The 24,678-nt window shown below is 36.3% G+C and overlaps 1 protein-coding gene and 1 pseudogene across 2 annotated transcripts; one reads left to right on the forward strand and one right to left on the reverse strand.

Moving 5' to 3' along the window:
* Positions 1-5,474: 5,474 nt before the first annotated feature.
* On the reverse strand, positions 5,475-10,847 carry LOC104443577. Of its 2 annotated transcripts, none has more exons than XM_010057064.3 (10): positions 10,545-10,847; positions 9,548-9,675; positions 9,376-9,447; positions 9,106-9,251; positions 8,907-9,021; positions 8,743-8,823; positions 7,927-8,064; positions 7,687-7,774; positions 6,519-6,632; positions 5,475-5,973 (listed from the first exon to the last, which is right to left on the reverse strand). In XM_010057064.3, exons 1-10 carry the CDS (start codon positions 10,792-10,794, stop codon positions 5,921-5,923), a joined length of 1,185 nt encoding a protein of 394 aa, XP_010055366.1. In that variant the 5' UTR covers positions 10,795-10,847; the 3' UTR covers positions 5,475-5,920. The 2 variants fall into 2 exon arrangements, with proteins under 2 accessions (XP_010055366.1, XP_039170004.1); XM_039314070.1 differs by lacking the exon at positions 10,545-10,847 and adding an exon at positions 10,284-10,512.
* A 10,770-nt stretch (positions 10,848-21,617) lies between these two features.
* Positions 21,618-24,381, forward strand: LOC120293541 (annotated as a pseudogene).
* The last annotated feature ends 297 nt before the right edge of the window (positions 24,382-24,678 follow it).

Consider the following 24,678-nt stretch of genomic DNA (forward strand, 5'->3'; position numbering starts at 1 on the left):
AAGGTTCCATAGTTTGCAATTTGAATTGTAGATGGAGAGACCATTTGGTTTCTTCAATTGGGTGATCTTATTTATTTATTGATTTATTTTTACCGTAAACGTTTATTTTTCCTTCTTCCAACAGCCGCACAACGTGGGGCACTTTGCCTATGATCAAAGCAAACATAGCATGAGGCAACGGAGCCCTTGGATGTTCATATCATGAGCTGTTTCACATCCTGCCACGTAATTTGAGTAAAGTAGCAGAGGGAATGCCATGATTGCCACCGGCCAAAATTCCCCGTGCAACAATTTTTTTCCTTTAAAGAAGAAACATTACATCAAGAGAATAACTATTTTTGGAAAGCTCGATCTTTTTTTCGCTCCAAATATGAATGGAGAAGTCCCTAACATTTTGAGTTGAGGACGCCATCTTTTTCAGGTCTCACTTTACTATCCTGTTGGAATTTAAAATTTTCGAATTGAGAAGACTAAGGCAAAATGTGAAGCCCAAGCTTATGCCTTGCATCTTTTCCTTCTTTTGTCTGTTTAAATTTTTATTTGACGATGGAACTGGTGATTCTCTTTTCCAAAAAGGAGTAGGTATTTACCCAGCTAATTATTGTGTTAAAGGGTTGTGGATAGCTTTTAGTACTAAGAAACCTTTCTTTTGAGAATAACCTAAGCACAAGACTCGCGAAGAGAAGAATCGATTAGATTTAATAAATGCATTTGGTTTAAATAAGATTATACTATATGTCGTTATAATCTGATTATTTTAAATGCTCAACTTTCATTTTATTTGATGAGTTTAATTGTCCAATTACTATTGATTTATTTTATATTGATTATAAAATGAAAATTGAGAAGTTTAATAAATATACTATAAACGTAGTGACATATACTAATGTATTAGTCATACGAAATGCACTCATTAAAACTAGTCAATGATTGTCTTCACTCTTACTTGTACTTAGTGCAAAATAAAAGGATATATACAACTAATTCACACAAGGGTTTTGGTAGAATAATATTTTTTTGCTATTGTGAGAATAACAACTTGTTATGAGTTACACATTTTTAAAGGAGTGGACTACGTTTGATTTTTCATGATTTCGCACATATTGTTTTTCTCATAATAGATTAAAGATTGTTAATCAATCATTTCTCTTCGCATAATAACTAGTTCGCCATCTACCAAATAGACTAATTTTTTGTGGAAACAAAATTGTCAACGTGAATGGAAAGAAAACCAAAAATAGAAGGAAGAAAATGCAAGAAATAAGCTTAAATCAAGAGTGAGCTCAATATTTGACCTTAGTCTCCACGACTCAATACTTTTAGGATCTAATAGCATGCTAAAGTGGACCGCAAAAGATAATATTGTTCAAAGTGACAAGAGTATCTTCGGCCATATTTGGGTTGGAAAAAGCACAAGGATTGTTGGATTTACAACAGATATCAATTTATTCTGGGCTTTGCTAAATGTAATTAAATATGCACGAATGTATTAATTTGAAGATAAATCACACGGTGACAAAAGAATTGGTTTTGTATTAACAATTGGATTTATATTCAACATGATGAAGAAAGCACCTATTGTCCAATTGCAGTTTCCCGAAAGGAAAAAATTTATAGAAGGAAAAAAAACTTCAACACGTGGAGATCCGAATGATAATAATTTAACAGAAAATAAACCTTTATATGATTGTTTTGTGCTCCTTAGGCTTTATCTTCATTAAATCAAATGATTTGGCTAGCTCTACTCATTTTAAGGAAAGCTTTTGGTTATTGTTTTTACGGAAAAAGCTACAAGAAAAAATAATAATAACCAATTGTGATATATTTATCATAAACGATTTTTTATAACAAAAAAAAAAAAAAACCTTAAACTTGAACTGTGCAATACATTTGCCATAGATTTTTTTTTCTATGACACTAAAAATTCCATTTTTTTTGTGACATCAAAAACCCCCAAAAATTTTCTGCAACACTAAAATTTGGGGGTAAATGTGTCACATAAATATAAGTTTGGGATTTTTGGTATCACAATAAAAAATTTGGAAACTGTATAAGTTTGGGTAAATGTGTCACATAAAAATAAAATTGAGGTAATGTGTCCCAATTGGCATTGTTCAAGATTTTTGGTGACTTTTGTCAGAAACGTATTACAGTCGCTTGAATGAAGTATTATCTCAGTAACAGAAGGCTCAAGCTCAACATGAAGATGAGACAAGTAAAGCTTTTTCTCTAATCTTTTTATGGAGATTTTTTAGAATTTCTTTTTTAGTTGAAGACTTAGTGGGGGAAGCCCCACAGCATTATTCAGTAGATCTTTCATCTTTGTCCCCTCAATCAATTGTCTGAAGGAAAATGGGGGAACCAATCATTTTCAATCTCGAACGACCATCTTGTCTAAAACCCAAAATTTAAAAAAGATAACAATGGATTCTTTAAGTCCAAGTATCATTACAGATGAATAATGAGATTGCACGATTTGTTCATCATTTGGGACACGCACCTTTTAACCTGCTTTCATCATTTTTTGCCTTACGATTAAGAGCCATAAATTGCTTAATGACCCATCTAGCACTCGGTTTGCATATCAAACATGATAGCACGTTCTCTCTCTCTCTCTCTCTCTGGTGCCATGTCACTGCATGAGCACACAGAATCATATGAGCACACAGAATCATATTGATACCAGTTCCGGCAAACTGACTGCTAAAAAACTCCAAACCCACTCACTAACGTCTATACCCAGATGGGAAATTTGAAACTTCAAGATTCTTGACGTGTAACTGTCCAACACCTATCATCTTCCAGCGCTTTTCAGCTTACTTTTGTGGGTTAGTTGAACGTAGACCAGTGAAGAAGGTTGAAATCAGAAAAGGGCAATGCAAGTGCGTTTCTCCTCCCATTTCCTGCTTAACTGCTGAGCTCACAAACATTGAAAAATCATCATATGAGACCAACTCGAACCATACGACCTAAATGAGTAATTAGTGCACCAGAGAAAACAGATGCAGAAAATGGTGGATAATATCAAAAACCAGCTGATTATGTAGGGAGATATGCTTCCCTAGTGTCGGTTCTGAGTTTGCAGAACTTGTCAAGCAGCCATTCTTTACTTTATAGGTGCATGAAGGATGAAAGAATATTTATGGAATGATCCCTTGAGTTTTTGGACTTTTGTTATTTTAACCCCCTCAGCCCAAATGCCTTCGCTGAATTTGCATGGTCTAATTTAGTTTAGTGCTTAAGGAATAAAAAGGTCTACGACTAAAGCAGGTAATATAGGTTCCATATTTTACTGGTGTAATTCCCTTCCGATGGATTGCTGGCTTAATTCTCTAAAGAAGTATGATACTAAATATTAACAATCTACTACGTGGTATGCCAAAAGATATTGTACATGTGATCTCACTTTTTCAAGTCCCTGACTTTAGTTTGAAGATGGAATCGCCGGTGGAAGTAAAGGCTACATCTCTTTTTCTTGCTTGTGAAGCTGCTTAATCCCTTGGCATACACAGCGAGGTTTTAAAAGTGATTGCAAGGTCTTAATCGGTGCTATTCAACCCAAGGGCCTTTGTCCATGTAGTATTCATCATTTCATCTTAGACTCTCGCTTCCTATTTAACAACAACTTGAGATGGACTTTAAAGTGGACTAGTAGACTTAATAATAATGTCACTCATGAACTTGCAAATTGGGCTTTTCATCGAATAGGAATTGCATCTTCATTTCTTTTTAGTAATCTCCCATCTAGAGTTAAAAATACAAATTTAGTAGTCTTTTTTGATTTATCATTCTAATGTAGGCACCGGTTCTTCTTTGAAATATTTCGATGGCTTTTCATGGAATGGAAGGTTAGGTTTAGAAAAAAGGAAAAAGGGAGTCACGAGGTTGATGAATATTTCAGGGTCGTGATATCTTTTAGGCAAAAGAATGTGGTGCCTCCGGCATCCACGGTTAAATCAAATGCCAGGTGGCCACAACAGATGGCCCAAACACATGACCCCAGCTTTGGCAGATATCCACGTTAAGAAAATTTTCATTGTCTCTTGAGAAGTTCACAGAGCAAAATCATGTGCTCAGCCCACAGATTTGGGTATGACAGTGGACGGATGATTTTGAAATCAACCCTCAGACAATGATGGCTTCGATTTTTAGTCCAGTACTGTCCTTGATGTTTAAGTTGACGCAAAAGTCTCAGATTCAACAGTGTCAAAAGTTTGGTATGCTTTCACTTTGCTTCAAGAGGCGCGAGCATCTTTGATGAAATTGCCTAGGGCATGCACAAAATGTGCCATTCGTTAAGGGGTACCGAAGGAATTTCTGACTCTGGGATTAAATATTTAATGTAAAAAGTATGCTATAGGCTTTCACATTTCACTGATCTTGATAGTAGGATCTAGGCTTTAGCAGGCTTCTGTGTTTCCTTTGAATGATGAACGGAGAAGTCTGAGATCTTTTTCTTCTCCTTTGGAGGGAAGGAATCGAATCATAGTAGAATCGCTACTCTTATGTGGGATTCATTTCTTGGTGTTTTTAAGAAAACAATCGCAGCAAAAAAGAATATTATCTGCTGTTTGGGCCTGTGTTTTTCTTATAAATGACTGTATGGGGGGTGTTGGGTGGTGCACAAGCCAAACCTCCACCACAGTGGAAACGAAATTTCCTGAGATAAAAAGAGTGACCAGGGGAGTATAATTTATTACAAGGAGGCTCCAAACCATATTAGTACAAAGCATTAACCAACTCGATCAACTACCTTAACGGCACTAGTCTCGTGAAAAATTATTACTTCACCCTAAAAAAAGACTGCATAAACTTCACGTGACCTAAAACTAAGTTTAAATGTCCATATATTCATATCTTTTAAAGATTTAGATTGGTCAATATTAAATATACCAAGTGCTAAGGTGCAAAAAAATGAAAGTGAAAATCGTTTCAACAGACCCCAAGTCCAAACTTCAAAGAGGAGTATTCCATTGCTTAAAACACTGCACCTCATTCCACTCACAAGCATCTAGTTCTATTATTATTATTATTATTATTATTATTATTATTATTATTATTATTTTGGGTCTGAACAAACATTTAGTTCACTTACAATTATTCCGAGGGCAATAAATGGTTAGATCTCTCGTAATTTATCTCAAGGAGAAATATTTTTCCAACTGGAATTCGCTTGCCCCCCAACAACCAAATAGTCTTAATCAAAGGCAAGAAAATCAATTGTCTCTTGCTTTCTTGGGTGCCAATTATAGAATAGCAGGAATCCAAATTTTGTTTCATTCTTGATTCCATTTCTTTACATGATCCTCTGCATTCTGACATTATTCCATTTTATCATACCAAACATACGAATAAGTGAGCCAAATGGTTGAGACCAACTGCTGTATCTTGATAATGTTTGGTGGCCTCTGCCTCTGTCGGCCATTGCAGAAAAAACAGGAGGGCCATTAGACCAACCGCAGACGAGCGGGAAATATTAGGTCAATGTGTTATGATGCCTTCATTTCCTTTGTGCTGGTACATGGGAGGGGGTCCAAAAGCAACAGTGAAAAATAAAACAGCAACATTTTTGTCTACAGTTATTACACAAACCACCATTGATGCACTGGCTGGAACACTTACACACTCAAAAGACAGGGAAGAATAAAGGTCTGTCAAGGAGTTGCATTCGTACTTTCTAGTTCTTAACAAAACTTCATGGAAAATAGTTAAATAGCATCGCTGTATCAAGATGAAGACTCATGTTCCCAAAGCACAAGCGCTGCCAAGTCTTTGCTGTTGGAAACACTATGTATCGTGTGTGGAGTTCGATCCAAGCTGAGCACTTCAAAAAGATCATACGCAATCCCCAGGAAGTATATCCACCTTATCATCTTGAGAGCATTTGGCCAGATCCACATGATTAAGGGCAGTGCCTTCATTATGTATGGACTCCCTTGCGTTCATTGATCCAATGCGGGTTTGCTTGAAAATCTGTACAAAGAATTATTCTATCCATTATCCCATTTACAAATATAGCATAACAAAGTTAGGCATTTGCCAACTTAAGGATCATAAGGCATAATTCCTATAGTAAACTAGTTACACGCCATAATGACCCACCTAAAACTTTAAATTATCTAGCCATCTGTACGTGACAAGTGAAAGGATGACTCATGACATAGCAGCCTGACCTTAGCCATTAGGCTCAGAATAGGCGTGATGGTTCAAGCCATCTTAGCTAGATCTTTATTCGGTTCTATTTGCAGAACAGAAAAGAGACCTATGCTAAGTAAGATGTCCTCGAGTGGGCTTCATGTCAAGTGATGATCCTTGACTTCCTATTATGCTTACATGACACTACGGAATGCCTCAACCTCTCCAATACCATCTTTATGAGTACATACTGATCTATCAATGTTTAAGTAGGCTCTAATTGTAAACAGATGCATGTCTATACGATAAATGATTCTGACAGAGATGTGAAATCATTAGATAGAAAGAGAAGTGGAAACAATATCCACAGTCTAACGGCTCACCTCTCCTCAATTCATGGGATGGTTGATCCAAATTCAAATGCCTTCCATGACTAGACTTAAGCGTTCCTTGTTCTCCCTTCTTCCTTGATCTTAAGGAGCTCAGAGAGCCTTCAACTAATGAAAACAAGAGAATTGAGTCAGGAATAAATCAGAGAAAAGGGAGACTTCTTTAGATTAGCACTATCCAGATTGAAAAATCTTGTCCAAACCAACTCATAATGTCAAATTAAAATAAGATCCTTCAACATTTTGCATGTACTACAGACACTACAATGGTTATATGTGGCGTGCATAGTACAGATTGTTCATCAAGCACTATCATCTACCCCCCATGAACTCCTCTTCCTTTTCTTATCAGTTGAGCAAATGAACTCTTGTTCTGCTGCAAACGAGATATGTATTCGTAACTGTACACTCAGCCTAGTGATGTGGTTATACATGTCCAAAATATATATAAGCAAAAAGATAGGCGATTCTGCTTCAAAAACATCAAGTTCTGCATGTAATTGATGAAAGAATGTCGTGTAGCTATCTTAAAATAGAGTATATGTTCATCTCTTCTCCTTTCAAACCCCTTTTCCTTCTCCTCTTTGCTTTCTTGTAAATGAGACCATAATATTATACCCAGAAAAAGCTGCAACATTTTTTTTAAATCTCAGTGCTGTCATCTCATGATTGCATAGTTATTGAACTTTTCTCCGTTATATCTGTCATCTTAACAATGAAATAAAAGGATCAGATGAGTTTTTTCATCTAGGAAAAGTTCATTTTGTCCAAAACACACAATTCAAGTTAGTAGGCAGAATTTCTAAAATATTCAATGGACACTTCAACTACACACAAACCATGAAACAGATGACAAACAACGCTGGTCGATAACATGTTGACATTTCTTGTGAGGCACAGAATGCAGAAACTACAGAACCTAGGAAAGTGCAGCACCAGGGATAAAAACTGTCAAAGCATTTGCAAATACAATGGCGTGGAATCTTCTATGCACTGCGTTTCTGGTAGAGAAATGAGCTAAAGCATTCTTGACAGTGCTTTCAATATTTCAAAAGAATATCTAACAACGACAAATGACCATTCTGCTGTGACCCTCTTCAGGTTCCAACTTGTGGAATTATGTTACAACTTACATAAATTAAACATGTGCAAGTTCCAATACCTTGCCACTCCCAGACCACTTTTGATTCACCCTTAACCAGCTTTGGATATCTATCTATGCGAGAATCTTCCTGGACCAACTCCTCAACCTGCCACACAAATGGATATTAATACAGACAGCAGCTCTTTCTCACCTTTTTAAAGATAAATGAACAAGAAGAATTACTGAAAAATGCCAGAGCACACAGGAAAATTTGTCCTTAACATGTTTATCTGTATCCAGAACTGTGAATGTACGAACCTTCTTCCACAGAACACGATCTTTCCTTTCTTTTGGTAAGAGAAGGTGATCTCGTAGCCTAGCAGCAACTACCCATGGTTCAGTTTCGCCATTACCCTTCTTTGATGTCAAGGCATTATCCTCGAGTATGTCACAAACCTATTAGTAAGATTGCAATCAATGGTCTGACATGAAGTTGCAAGTAAAATGGAGGAACAGTATGAGATCAATAAATAGCTTAAATAACCCATTAAGCTTGGACACCAGACCTCTGTTATAGAGTTCCATGTACAATTATTCCGTTGACATCATAGACAATTCTCGTTGCACTATGTGATCAAATATCACGTCCCATCTAAAAAAAATTTTCTTGCCAGGTAGCAGGAATATCAGCACTAGAAATATGGGCAATAATAAAGTCATCATTATTTGACATTGACTCCATTGTTTAGGAGGTTGGAAATCATTCTATCAAATCATCTCTCTTAACTTTCATAATGGAAGAAAAAAAATATAAGCTCAAGGCCCCTAATCATCTCAAAAACAGGCAGTCGAAGTCCTCATTTAAGAGAAGTGGCTGAAAAATACCTGAAGGGGTAAAAAAATTGCAGATTAAAAGATGGGTCACAATAACTAGTGAATGTATTCCAGGTTTAAGCAGGTTCTCCATGAGGACAACTGGACAAGAGTGCTAATATAGCAGAGACAGCTGTAATGAGTACAAAGCATGTGCTGACTCCAATGAATCAAATTACACTTACGTCTTATCTTTACTTTTAGTTATCTCCAATGAAACAAGTACTTTTTTATAATCAGCCAGATATATCCCTTGACTACCTGATGATAAAGCTCTTCCACTCTAGTTGACAAAATCCATCTGCGACGGACTTTCCAGATTAGCATTGCAGAAGCCACGAGCTGTATACCTTAACACAGTCAACAAGCTTTGGTAGCATAGATGGTAAAACATAAACAGTGAGATCTGCCCAAGAATGGAATACCAGCAAAGAAACTGGCACAACCAATAACACATGCTTGAAAATCCATAGACGGATTCGGCAGGTGTATGGCTTGAAAAGTTCCGCTACTGAGTCTGGACACTTCAGCACTTTCATCCTGCACAAAAGCACCAAAAAATATAAATGCAGGATCCTCATTATAATCCTTCATCTGACTTTTCAATAAATGCAAACAAAATACCCAGATAAATCTGTCCTGCTCTCCATTATCTTTCCAGCGGCTTCTACTGCCTTCTGTTTCGTATAATTGAAATTAGCAGTGTCCCAGCCAAAGTTCTTCATCAGTGGGTGTCCATCCAAATTGTTCCATATCTCTTCAGCTGGAACCTGACGATACTTAGTTAGTTGTTTGAGCTAACAAGTAATGTGGAACATTATTTAAAAGTAAAGAGACTTAAAATGAGGATGTCATTGTCCCAAAGAGACAGAGGAAGAGACAACAAGAACATACCCAAGCTGTCCCAGTCCTGTAGCATAGAAGCTGAGCATTTGCTTCACAAAGACAATTTTCAACCCATTCTGACTGAAATCAAGATGATAAATTACACGAATGGCATCAAGATATTCCACCGAACCAAAGTGACACTACAAGTACAGCAGAATCAATGATTCTTTTAACGTACAAGTTTCCTGGCCGTTTCATTTATATCTCCATCTTCCACACATGACCTTCCAACCTTTTGGTATCCATGAGCACAATCCAGTTTGCCCTGATGGCATTCTCCGTGACTTGGACAAGCCTCACAATCATCTGTAGTCACAACAGTTAATATGACAATACTGCCGACGTAAGCATTACCTGGTAATTATAGCCATGTAATTCAAACATAAAATTGCAAAACAAAACTGCTATCGGAAGGTTCTGCAAGAAAGAGTTTGGGTAAAAATAGTTCAGTCTTTGCACAATGAAACACCAAAACGCCTTCAAGAGAAAGAACACATCAAAATGCCAACGCACAGCATGTTAGTAGGATGTGCCAAAGAAAAACACCTTCAGTTTTCCGACATTGAAGGGAAAACAAACACCAAGTGGGCCAACAGGCAGATGATCAAGACTTACCCATGTGAGAGCAGCTACCTGATTCTAAAGATTCTACCTTGAGCATGCCAAAAGGAAGTTACATTACACAGAAAGCTAACTCCAACTCGAGCGGCCGTTTATACTCATAATCCCAGCTAAAATTCTGCTCCTCATCGCAGCTCAGCGACACAATTAACGACAACAAAGAACGTAAGCGCAACAACAAACGGACCCACGAACCAGGCGCCGAAGACCCATGACTAGAGAAACCGACCAACATCGAAAATGGAGAGAACACAAACACCAAGTGGGCCAACAGGCAGATGATCAAGACTTACCCATGTGAGAGCAGCTACCTGATCTTGCTAAAGATTCTACCTTGAGCATGCCAAAAGGAAGTTACATTATACAGAAAGCGAACTCCAACTCGAGCGGCCGTTTATACTCATAATCCCAGCTAAAATTCCGCTTCTCATCGCAGCTCAACGACACAATTAACGAAAACAAAGAACGCAAGCGCAACAACAAACGGACCCACGAACCGGGCACCGAAGACCCACGACTGGAGAAACCCATCAACATTAAAAAAGGGAGGGAACCTGCGAATGCGTCGAGGGGGCCGAGGCCGCTGTCGCAGAAGGGCTTCGTCTGGGGGCGGAGGAAGCTGGCGAACAAGTGGCAGGCGACGGCGACCGAAGAGGCGATGGCGAGCACCGCCACGAGCCGCCGCAGCTCCTGCCTCGACGGGAACAGGTGCCGCGGCGGCTCCAGCGCGATCGGCGATTGCCGGGACGAAGAGGGAGAAGAGATTTTGGGTTTTAGGCGCTTCTTCGGCGTGGCTGACGACATTTTTCTTTTAACCTCTTTTCTGCATCGGAATGTCTGGAGGTCGGAACTGCAGTTTGCTCATATTCGGCTGTTTCGTGGGACGGTAGATTGGTAAAGTAAGTAAGTAATTAATGGATGAATGTACTAAGATGTTCATTTTCAAAGCAAGAAATCAAATTAAATGATGAAAATTGATTTATGGCAATTGGTTTCTTTTCTTCAATTTTTTTTTTTTTTTGAGGGGGGTTCTGGATAAAATTTGATAAAATTTGTTTAAATAGTAATTACAAGTTTGAACAGCCTTTATAGAGTTTGAATCGAGCCTGCCAAAAGAGTAAATGAAATGCTTTGATTCGTGTTAGGTGCAAAGGAATATCTGGGAGGGAAAGGATTGGAAAAATAGTTTTAATTCGTTTGTTCAATTGTAAGAAAAATAAATGATGACGATTCGATAAATTTTAATTGGGATTTTATCTTTTAGTAGCATTTACTTAATGCTATAAAGTTTAAAGAAATTTTCAAATAAGGACTTGAAATGGGATTGTTTTCTAAAAAGGGACATAGAGTAGACGTCATGTTAAATAAGGGCATGAAGTGCGCAAATCAGTCTCAAATAAGGACCTCAACTTGCCTGCCGACAACTATATGATTTTTCCGGCAACCTGAGCAACGATAATTTTGTCCAAAAAAATTTTGAATTGAGAAAAGCCAAATTTATAAAGGTAAAATCCCAATCATGTATCTTTCTTCCCCCAACACACTTAAAGAATGAAGGTGAGATTTGAACTCTTGGCGGCATGTGAACGGTGCATGCGACTGGCAGCAATGTGCGGCCTATGACGGCGTGCGTAGGGGTGTGCAACCGGACCAGGTATACCTGGTTCCCAGACCGGCCCACGCGAAAAACAGGGTCGGGAACCGGTTTCCAAAATTTAGAACCGGTTTAAACCGGTCCGAAAACAAGTTATGAGTGATTACCCACATGGAAACCGGTTTGGACTAGTTTTAGAACCGGTTCTCAAATTGATTTTGTAAGTAAAGATCCAAAACTTTTTTTCTCCCGATTTCTATTCTTACTCCCGCAATCACACGACGTTTTTCCTCTTGGCTCTCTCAAACATGCACGACACTCCTCCTTTGTCATTCCTCTTTCTCACTTGCTTCCCTCTCTCACTGGCTCTCTCTCGCACCGTCCGATGGACGGACAATGTTCGTCACCGCCAAATTCTTGTGTATCATATGAATTGGTTTGTCTAATTTCTCTTTTGTAGGAGGAGTTATGCTTGCATAAATGAGTATCTTCATGCAGTAGTTGTGGGAATAAGACTAATATTATACCCATGTTTATTGCTAATTTTTTGCCTTATGATTTTATTTATTATAATTAGCTTTGTAAATCCTTAATTTTTCGTTTAGTAAAAAAAGTTAGTGTATTTATTTATTACAAGTGCTTAATGTTTCAATATAAATTAGGAGGATTAAGTTATTTTTTCGCGTATTAATATAAAATTTGAAGTCGTATGGGATATCAGAAGATTGCAAAATAGGTTCCGGTGGAAATAGGATTAATCCTGGAACCGGATTGGAAAAACATGGTGGGTTGGGTACAGGGTCCAATACAAACAAAGTTGGGTGTAGGGCCTAGAAAAGAGGAACCGATTATAACAAGGTTAGGTACGGGGTCAGGTCAGACCCTACCCACCTAGACCCGTCACCCCTAGGCGTGCGATTGGCAGTAATGCATGGTGATGTGTGACTACTAGCAATGTGCGACCCACGATGGTGTGCGACCAGCAGTAGCGTGAAATTGGCGAGTGTTGATGGGAGAGTAAACAAACAAGAGCATGGGTTGATTCAGATAGGTTTGGAAGCAAATCGAGTTGCTCATTGCCGGTTTCTCGAAAATTATGGGAAGAAGTTTCAATTGGCAAAAATTGGGTTCTTTAGTAAGTGTCGTGTTCGTACCAAGAGTTTCCAAGAGGTAGTAACTCTTACATCGATTTCTTGTTCAACTTTGCACGCAAGATTTGGGGTAATTCATATTGAGTTTTTCATGTCCACATTTTTTGATAAGTAGGTAATTTTGTTTTATTGTATGCCTTTTGATCTAGTGAATTGTAAATTGTGGTTAATCTTTATCAATGGTTTCTTCCTTTGGGATCATTCAAAGATAATACTTGAGGAGATAATGGATGATATGAGCTATCTTTGCTCAAAAATGTGAACTCGACATTTTTAGTTGGGTGGAGAGCTTTGAGGTTTTCTATTAATGTATAATGGATTGATTAGTCTTGCTTACTTGTATCCACATGATGGAATTATGTTTTTCATTATTTCCTCACTTGTATAGATTGAAGGCAGATTCTATTGCTATTGTCATGCTTTGAGTTTTTGTGCTCTTCTTTTGTTTGCGTTTCTTTGAAGTTGATTCTATTAAGTAGCTATACATATGGGCGTCATCTATTTCTACTTTATTTCTTCATTAGTGAACTTTATGGAATAAGGCATTTTTTTTTTTTGGGATCTCTGCATCATCTTCTTTTGTTTGTCTAACTTGTTGAGTATCAGTAGTGATGTAAATGACCAATTTTGCAACTCCAAGATTGCAATTTGGAAGTTTCATCTCTCCTTTTGATGAAGCTTTGTTCTTGAAGGTACTGAATCTTATCTTTTGTTTACCTAATTGAAGCCATAGGCATGATGCTAGTAATCTGGCATCATTTTGTTTTATAGAGGTGTTTGTGTGAAGTAAGATGCAAATGCATATGAGTGAATTTATTTACTTGTTAAACAAGCATGTACCTTATTAAAATTGATAAAATTGTATAATAAGTCACAAAAGATTGAGCCATATTTAAGTGGGTGCTGTATATATCTTGCTAGTCAGTTTCTTTTCCTTGATCTTCTCTTGGTTTAATTTGACAATCTATGTCTCTAGTACTCATTTGATTGATCAGATTTGCAAAAATTATGGGTTCTGAAAAAACCACCATGGGCAAGATCCTATCTCAAATACATGGATATAATTTTTGTGACAGGTTCATCTATGATTCCTCATTTTCACTTTGAGATTATTGCAATTGCAGAATAGTGGAATCATTAGCATAAACAATTACTGGAATATTCCATCACATACATGTCTTCAATGTTGCTATTTTCTTGGTGAAATGTTTTAATTCGATATGCATTTTTATTTGTTATTCAAGGCATACATGAGATAAGGGATTAGAGTTTGGTTAGGTGTGCCTTTGGAAGCATTGGCGGAGCGAATTGCCACTTTGTGAAAACACATTTTCACCCACTTGTGTATGACAAATCAAGTGACATCTACACAAAGGTGAGTTACTTTCATTGTAGACCTAGATATACAACTTGAGCAGTTCTTCATTGAAGCATGATTTAATATTGTGTCATTCATGTTACTAAAAAATTTCATGCGGGCATTAACGCGCTTGTCTAATCTTTTGGTATATGTTGATATTTGTAGACTAGATTAGGAGCCTGTATCCAAGCCGCCAAATCATCTTTGGGCTCTTGTGAAAAATAAGATTGATTGAAGCCCACTTTTAACAAAGCATAAAGAGAAAAGATTATTTTATGTGTAATGATTTCATGGGTAATAATGTATTACATTTACGAGGATGTGGGAGAATTGCGATTGGTTGTTGTTTACAAGTATCCATAGTAGGGTGGGCTGTGATTAGTGGAGCTTTCTATTGAGTGTTGTAAACTTATCTGTTGTACATGCTATGCATACATCATTTGTAATGCAGATATTAAAGTTCAATGAATTCAAGTGTTTAATGATAAGTTATTGATGATCATCATGATATTTGCTTGATGATATTTGTTGTATTGAGCTTAATGATGATGTGGTGGATTGCCAACAACATAAATGAGTAATGGGCACAAATTGAAATAAAGCATAAAAAGACCATATGAGTAAATTGATAAAAAAAAAAAAAAAAAACTCTTCTCAATGATAGGCACAACTCAAAAGAAAGCAAAACAAATTAAATAGCATTAGACAAATTTGAATTGATCCATATTATTTGATGAAAAAGGGAAACAACACAACATAATACATCTTCCCGACAAAGTAGATCTATACATTTTTAAGATGCTTCCAAAACATACTCATATAAACCCATTCATGTCAATTATCAATAAAACAAAAAAGAGTTTGTGTTGTTGGTTTATTGATCTAGTATATCTCCAAAAGATTGCTCACTTTGACCTTTTTCATGTTTAGGTCTTTAAATCCTCTTATTTGCCTACAAAAAATAAATAATTAGTCAAAACAAAATCACACAAGTAAGGAGAGTTTTATAATAAAGTTAAATATAGATTGATACTTGCATCTTCACGCTTCCCATAGATAATATTGAGCTCCAAATATTGCTAAAAATGACACAAGCGATTCAACTGTCTTAATTTGTGATGTCAGGGCTAAGGGAGTGCTTTCTACCATACCTTGTGAGTATGAGACAAATGTAGAAGTTGCTTGGGCTGATGCTGCTACTGTTATTGTTGATGATATTGATGGATTCTTACAATGATACCTATTATAGCTTAACCCATCACATTTTCTACAAGTGATTGCGGTATTTTGTCTTTTCAACTTTATTTTTATAGACTCTCTCATAACTTTCAACTTCTTTGTCTTGAATTGTTATCGGTAATTTCATTCGCGAGACTTTGTTCTTTGTTTCTTCTTTACGCAATTTGCTTGGACACATCGGTGAGAGTAAATGCTCTCTAATAGGCCATAATTCTTGGAATCTATAGTATGCACAACATGACCATAAGTTTGCTTGAATGTTTCAATATTGAAACATGTGTGAACCCATTTTTCAAGTTGTTTCCTTAGGTATACGGGAGTTACCATAGCATAGCAGCAAGGGATTCAACTAATGTCCCATATTCAGCAGTTACAAGTTTTGTGTCTGATGTTAACAACCCTCATATTTCCATATAGCCCACTCAATTCAAACTCATTCTCCCCATTCCATGTAAGGATCTACAATGTTGAATACTCTTTTTGAAGGTCCAATATCTCTTGGATCTTATGACAAATTACACCAATGTATTTAGGGTGTGTTTGGGAATGACTTTGCCAAAACCCCTTCGGTGTTCAAAGCCTTTTAAGCCAAGTTGTAGGTGTTTGGCAAATTATTTTGAAACCCCATTATGCAAGGGCTAGGCTTTTGAAGGTTGAAAGCCCAAGGTAGCTAGGAGATTTCCTTAACTTTTTAGCATTCTCGGCAAGCCATGAGGCAATTAAAGAAAAATTTTGTTTTTCCATTGTTACCCTCAGAATTTTATTAAAATTCCAAATTTAATCATTTTTCAATTAGATATCATAATCCTCTACTCTAAGGAGCCACTTGCCTTTCCCTTTGCTCTTCTTGAGATCTCGCTTTTCTTACAACTTCAAAGCTTACCTCTCTAGTCACCTACGAAGCTCGCCTCTCCAATCGCACGCCAAAGCTCGCCTCTTCAATCACCTCTCTTTGGTAGCACCATTTTTCGTTCAATAGTTGCTAGTTTCTTTTAATTTCAATGGTTGATTTCAATGGTTCCGCCGCAGTGAAGTAGCTTTGTAATGCCAGAGTACTTGAACTTTGTTCACGATTGCCTGCTTCAATGATTCCATTCATTAATGTTGCTTATGCTATCTTTTTGCTCATATCCGATGTCAATCGCTATGATTAATCATTCTTCATTCAACTAAACTACATGTGCTCTGTTTTCTGTTGTTATTATTACCGTTTGTGTGCAAATCGATTGTGTACACGGTTGTTTTTATGAAAACATGGAATACGTTATCTGACTTGCAAAAAGAAAACACCTTTTCAAAGTCTATGCCCAAACAAAAATGAAGAGAATGAAGAAAATAAAAAAGAATGAAAGTCTTCATCTAGACAAATCAACTAAGGTAAGGTTTATAAAAAAGGGGCATTCAAAAGTATAAGAGGAAGAACAAGAAAGTTTCTTTATTTGCATTTGTTATTGCAACTGCTTAGGGGGAGTGGGGCCAAGAAGATTTTCAAGTATGAAAGAAATCTAGCTTAGATGCTTGATTGAGGCTGCATTAATAATTTGAATTGGTGCTCGTCTGCCGAAATGTATACCACCTGTTTAATGAAATTCCTTAACTAAATCCGTGTGTATTTTCATTTAGTTCTTGATTGAGTATTGCCTTCATTACTAGATTATCAATCTATTCTGGTCATATAAGCATATTTGAGTTCTATTTCTTCATAAAAAAAAAACATAGGTATTCAATTTAAAACTTTTTTGGAATTTGCTGGAACTTAGTCAATACTTGCTGATTTGCCACTGTTGCAACCCTAAGTTGATGTTGATTAGTCATTGATTTGATGCTATTCCACTCTCGTAAGCATGTGTAGTGATATAAGATTGAGTTATGGTGAGTTTCGTGTTTATTGGGAAAAGAAATTATGTCATGAATGAGTTAAATTTTACTGGAAATCGATCTGTGTATACAAGTAAAAATTGTTATAATAACAATAACTTTGCATAATTATATACAATGAAATGCTGTCAATGATAGACATTTTATTATAGTAGATTTGAATCACAATTATGAATATTTAGTTGATCTTGATGATACAAATAAATGGCTAGTACTTCAAATGATAATTTATTTTATGACATAGCAAGTTTATGTGATCAAATAGAAATAAATTTATTAAAAATTTAAGGATGCTTGTAATTTTCAATGATAACCTATTTCTTTCCTTGATGCATATGTAACCATGTTTATTATAATGAATTTACTATTTTTTATTGAGAAAAAGTCCACTTTTTGATGTGATTTTTATCTATGAATTTGTTAATCTATTTTACATTACATCTCAGCATAAAAATATGAAAAATAGTCATTGTTTTTATTTTCCATTTAAGAAAAATTAAAATTAAAAAGCTTAAATTGGTCACGCCAAATGACTTCCCCAAATATATGTTTACCAAATAGCTTTCCCTTAAAGTTGTTTTCCAAGGCACTTTTCAATTACATTTTACTAAACAGTTTTGTATTTCATCAAAAGCCTTTAAACTAAAGGCCTTTGCATTTCTCCAAAGTTTTACTGAAAATCCTTCCTAAACGCACCCTTAGTCAAGTAATCCCTTTACTTATAAATCCTCTCAATGAGTTGCACTTTTATAACTTCAAGCAATGTGATTATAGGCTTATCCCTAGCATCAATGATACTCTTGTTGAAGCTTTCACATCAACTATTCAAGGAAGCGTTACAGTTTAAGCTTGTCTTGAAATGAGATTTGTTCTATTCCTTTGGTGGCATTTGGGACAACTAATTATAAATTTTTCTATTAACTACTTTAAACTCTTCCATTGCCCAGTCAAAATCACATACCTTAGTTGTCATAATAGCCTTCCAAACTAAAATTTCAACTTCTAATCCTATGTGATGCAATCTAAAGTTTTCATAAAAAAACCTCAAGCTGGTGGCATTTGGGACAACTAATTATAAATTTTTCTATTAACTACTTTAAACTCTTCCATTACCCAGTCAAAATCACATACCTTAGTTGTCATAATAGCCTTCCAAACTAAAATTTCAACTTCTAATCCTATGTGATGCAATCTAAAGTTTTCATAAAAAAACCTCAACCAAAATCTATGTTTTGCTTTAACAATTGCTAGTGCTTATATCAATCATTTCTGCTTGTCACACAAAAAAGCCTAGTACTTTGAATTTGTAGGGCTTGTAATTCCCAAATCTTTAGCAATCATACAAATAAACCAATGTTATGTCTTGTATATTTCTTATCCCATAACTGCCCATGCAAATAGATACATCCGATCATTTCCGTCTATGCTCATAGCTGATAGAAGTTTACTCTTGTAGTCTGATGACAAGTGGTAACCATCAAACCCCACAAAGTATTTATATCTTTCTAAAAACCTCCCTTCAACGTATCCAAACATATGTAAACTCCTCTAAACTTGAATTGATTTTGACATTGCTTACTCTTAATTACGCAGGTAGATCTTGGATTTGAATCAAGAAGTGTTTGATAATAACTTTTGAGCATCCCAAATCGCTATTCTTCATTCCTTGTAGTCATACTCACTAATGTTGCCTTAGTTTTATATACCATTGTTTTTTTTTTTTTTTTTCATATACCATTGTTTTGAATAGCTATAAAACATTATGACTCTCAATTGTTTTCTTCAATGAAGCACTTGGCTATATTGGATTATTCCTCAACCTATCACAATACTTGTTTGCTAGCCATTTAGAGCTTACTTGAGGAATATGCAAACTTCTATTATATGTATTCACATGATTAAAGGTTTTAACTTGTAAAGTATGCTTTCTTTACAATTCTGAAGCATATATGAGCCAATCACAACAGTCAAAGCACAGTATTCTTAACTTATCCGATGCATTCTTAGTGAACTTTACCCGTCTCTCATTTTTTATTACATAATTCTTAACTACTTTTCTAAACTTATTAGTATTGCTAAAGCGCATCCCCAACTTAAGAATATGATTCCCCATATCAACCTCCGCAATAAATTCGAGATGTATCTCAACTTGACTACTCATGTTTAAGAAATCTACATCATCAGATAATATATCTCTATGCCAACTAATATCTTCCATACATCTCTCCGTTGAACCTTCACCCTTTAGACATGTACATTTCTTTTGTGTAACTCATCAGGATCAATAATGACAAACCCATCTTCTTTAACGCCCTCAGCACACCTATTATCAGACATGGCATGGTTCATTTCTTCACATTCCTTACCTAGTGCAAAATGAAAGGAAAAAAAAAAAATTAATGTATTTCCAGAATAAAACAAACTTAAATCTACACAAGAAGAAACACAAGTTGTAACTACATTATATTATATATGGAGAGGTTCCAAATAGAATTTAATTGAAAAGAACTCATAGTGCAGAACTAGGGATAAAACAAAAGCCTCATACAAAGTAGGAAATGAAGAAAATTTCTATTATTTGCAACATTTTGAAGCAAATTTGATTGAAAACTTTAAATCAAATTACTCTTTGATTGGAAACTTAAAATAATGAATGTAAAATTTAGAAGCAACAAAACAAAGTCTCACAAAATTTAAGGCTTGAGTTTGCATGTAATCTAATATAAAGAATTTGTAGTCTACTTTCACAATTAAAAATAAACAACGAAACATAAGTTAGTGGATTGATTGCTAAAAGCAACATACAAAAAAAATAAAATGAAAACGGTACAAAATTAAAAAATATGAAGCACAAAGAACATGAAAGAATCACAACTCACTCCATTACAATTAGAGAATACGTAATAAATAATTAACTCACTACGATCACTACCATGGATATTGTATTCCACCACATGCCCATGCCTTGTCAACATATCACTTCAACAAGTGCAATCACTTCTCTTGGGTGAAAGAAATACAAGTTGAACCAAATTAGGAATTTGAAATCCATGAAAACGAAAGAAATTTGAAGATTTAGGAAAATTAAGGTTGCAAATCAAAGCTCCAATTTGGAAAATATGACTGGGAATGAAGTGTTGGTTTAATTTAAAATCCCTCACCTTTGTATGTCGCTGCCATCACTGATTGCAAACTGTCGTCTGGTCACACGTCGCTTGTCCCACATGTCCCACACTGTTGCTAGTGGCACATCGCCTCAAGAGTTCTTGGCCTTGTTTCATTCTCCCATCAACAAAAGCCAAGTAAATATCATCTGGGCTTTTCTTGTTTGTTTAGTCCCTCATCAACGCCGCTGTTGGGTGCACGTGTAGGTCGCACACTACTGGTTGCACAACGCTAGTCCTACAAGGTCTCATAATCAACCTTTGTTTTTTGGGTTGGGGGAAAGAAAGAAGCATGGTTGGGTTTTTACCTTTATAAATTTGGCTTTTCTTAATTCAATATTTTTTTGGACAAAATTATCTTTGTTCTGATAGCTAGAGAAGTCACATAATTGCCGACAAGCGAGCTGGGTCCTTATTTAAGACTGATTAGGGCACTTTAAGCCCTTATTTGATACAACGTCAACTCTAGATTTTTTTATATGAGAAAATGACCCCACTTCATACCATTATTTGAAATTTTCCTCAAAATTCATACCATTCATGTTTTAGATAAATAGTATACGTAATAAAATATCCTACAATTATTAAAATAGAAATTATCGTGTGTATACACATATATGGTATTAAAAGGGTGAAGTTACACCAAAACTCACTTATTGAATTTAGATCAACCCGATCTTTTATCTATAAAAGGAATCAATTTCTTAGCAGCCTATTTAAAATTAATGTGTCATTCATATTACAAAAATGAATGACCCAATTTGCTAATCAATCAATGCATGAGTTACCTTCCTTAAAATTATGCCAAACTTTGTCACATTGAAAATACATTAAATGATTCTGAATTTGAGAAATAAGCATGTTACCAAAGTCGAATGAAGACATCATTGTAAAATTGAATGGGCAAGTTGTTAATTTTAAGAGAGAGAGTTACACGAGGAGCCATATAAAAGATAGACTATATTATGAAAATTTTAAAATTTAAATTTGAAGTTGATTTGCTTTTTAATTTTTATAATAATCGATTTTGTTCATCATAGTAAATACTATATCTCAAATAAAAGTAATTCAGCTTTTAAACACACATACTATTTATCTATTTATAGGAAAAGAAGACCAAATACCACCTAAATTTATTGTATGCAAGTAGTCTCTAGCAGTCTCTACAAACAATTTTTGAAATGAGAATTCTTTTTCATTTTCATCTTTAAAACTTAAATTTGATGGGCAATATGCATTAAGAGTACATTCCAATTTCATCAGATGCAACCAAAATACCCCGGGTGGCAATTTCCTTGGCTCTCCGCTCTCCCTCCGCCTTCCTCTTCCGTGGCCGTTTCTTAAAGAACCCGCAAATTGCACGCAAGATTCCGGGCGGACAAGGCTCGATCTTTAGCTTCCTTCTTTCTTGAATCTTCTCTGCAATTCCGACCCTTTTCCAGCCTTTTCGCCAGGTGCGTTTCCGTACCCTTTTCGCAGCTTGATTCGGCCGGTTGGGTCTGGAATTTTCTCGGACGTCGCTTGTCGTGAGCAGACTTATCCAACGATGTTGTTTCGCGGCCCTTTTTCGGAGATCCCACGTCGTTGTGTGGTTGCATCTGGGAAAATGTCGGAGAGGGTCGACGTTTGCCGCGACGTTTGCCGTGGGAGTCAGATTCGATCCGAATCTTGCGATTCGAGTAGTTTCGTTACTTTTGGAAGGAGACCCGGTTTGGAAATTCCATCCTTTTACTGGGTTGGGATTTCGTTTTCGTGACCCAATTGTGGGTAGTTGGCTCATGGTTAGAAAGATTGATAAGGATAAAGCAGAAGAGACCCCAGTATTTGTATGATTCATAGATTCGTGAAAGCAGACTTAAAGTTGTGACTTTTTTCCTTCTCTATTTTGGTTACTGACTTGCAGTTGTGAACTTGACCAGCTAAATTTTAAGACGTGAAGTTAAGAATTGCTTCAGTGCTTACATTGTGCCTGTACCTGATGGTCTGAGCATTTCATTGGTTTTCTTGAATGACAGATGAAGCAATCGCTATCACAATACAGTTTATTTCGAGTCATTGGATTGAATGTGTTACGCATGCTAAAATGGTCGTGCCTATATTTTCTTGTGATTCATATGCCATAACTAGACAGAGTTTAGTTCGGCTATTTTTGGTAATTGCTTTCTGTGATACTTCATTGAAGATTGAGGCTGCTGAAGCACTCAGTGAGATTTGTCCTTTTAATCTGGAGGATGTATATGTTGGGTTTCTAGAAGTATTGGCCATGCATACTTTGCGTTCTTGTTTTTGCCTCTTTCTGCTGCTTATTGATATTCCTCCTGTATATGGGATGGCTCTCTAACATTTGTGTATCGAAATTGTCTTCATTACAGTCTTGATCCCTTATGAGGTGACCAGAACTGGATTTGCTTAATGGCAGACTTACCAGGGTATATGCGTGCCTGCTTGCATTCAGGAAAACTTGCTTTATTGGCAATTTTGGTCTCTGGTGGAATTGTGTTGCAAATTTTGGTTAGTATCAGTGGTTGGACCAGAACTTTGTTTGAGTGATATGATCAAAAAGATTCCCCGGCGAAGTACCAAGTGTCTTCTGACATTCTAAATGATGTGCTGCAGGCATGTGCTTTATACGATAACTGGTGGCCGATGCTAAGCTGTAAGTGACTGTATCCTGGAGTTTTGGATGTCTTAACCTTTATTTGCATGAGCCCATGTTCTGTAAGGAATTTGAATTCTCCAGTTCTTCTTTTATTGTACGGCATCTTAGCTTTTGAAAAATTAAATATGTTCATAGTTGTATGAGATCAAATCAAGTATCAGTAAGATTGTGTCCTAACTAATGATCCTAGTTCAGAATGCTTCATCTTATGATCCATTGTCATGATAACAATTCCAGAGACAGACATAACTGCAAGAAGTTACCCTAACCGATGCCTCTTCTTTCGCACCTTAGGGAATCTACCTGATGTACACTTTCTAGTTGATCACGCCTGTGATAATCTTAAATATCAACTCCTGGATAAATTTGTTTCAGAAATCAAGAATTTTCAAAATGAATTACCATTCTGTCAGTAAGATGCTGTTCAGAGTGTATGTCTCTATGTGGAACTTCTCATTGACTAGCATATCTAGTGACAATATGCCCTGCATGGTTAAGTAGCTTTGCTAATTTATTGGTCATTTTTTGGCTTATCAAATTGTACTTTTGGATCATATAAAGATTTTTTTACTCAAGAGAGGAATGTTGTATGACTTCACATTCCTTTTGCAATGGAATTTCAGTCATATGAAAACGCATTTTATGTATGTGGTTCAAGTTGCTTGAGTACATGCATGACTGACAAAATCCTCATCCTTTCAGTACTCATGTATGTGCTCCTGCCTATGCCACTGCTCTTCTTCGCTGGCTCTGATGGCTCTGCTCTATTTTCTGAATCTGAAAGCGGGTTAGTCCAATTTCCTCAAACGAGGAGTCCCTGTCCTTTCTTTTTTCTTTTCCATTTGTCTGAGCGAATGTATGAGAATGATAATCCTTTTGGTGACCAATAAAATAGATGGGTAAACGCAACCAAGTTCCTAACCGGAGCTTCAGCAGTCGGAAGCATTGCCATACCTGTGATCTTGAAGCACGCCGGCGTCATTGGCTGGGAGCTCTGGCTATGGAGCTGTCGTCTTTCTTCGTGATTGTGCTAGCTATCATGTGCTTCATTCGAACGAGCAGTGAGGACGAATACAGCATACTGTGAGATACAACAACGTAGGAGCAGCTACAATGAGAGCCCCTTAGACCATTTGCATCTTGTATGACGGTGCACTTCGTCACCTCGGATACCGTATTTGTCTGTGTTGACGCAGGAGTCATTATTGCTTTGAGTGATTGATTCTTTTGCTTTGTCCAACGAGAGCTTTGTTGCGTGATGACTTATTAACCTCTTGTTGTACAGACACTGATGATGTTAATGAATTTGGGAAGAAAAACAAGGAATACTCTTCTGTTTTCCATGAGCAAGGTGGTGTTACAGCAGAAAAAGAACTTGTGCCCTCCATATTAGTTGACAGTTGACACAGGTGCAGCTAAGAAAAGTTGAAATATCTGGTGGGTCACTGCTGATAAAAAATGAACTGAAAGATAACTCTTTATAATCCGTTTTTGACTATCGCAAGGGCCTTTTTCAAAATTCTATTATGGGTTGATTTCAACCAGATAAATCGAGCCATCGATTGATTCTTCGAGTAATATGTTCTCACCGTACACAATGAACATACTAATAGCTCTAGCCACCGGGCAGACGATAGGATGGC

This window comes from Eucalyptus grandis, chromosome 5 (assembly GCF_016545825.1).
Source record: "Eucalyptus grandis isolate ANBG69807.140 chromosome 5, ASM1654582v1, whole genome shotgun sequence".
NCBI lineage: Eukaryota > Viridiplantae > Streptophyta > Magnoliopsida > Myrtales > Myrtaceae > Eucalyptus > Eucalyptus grandis.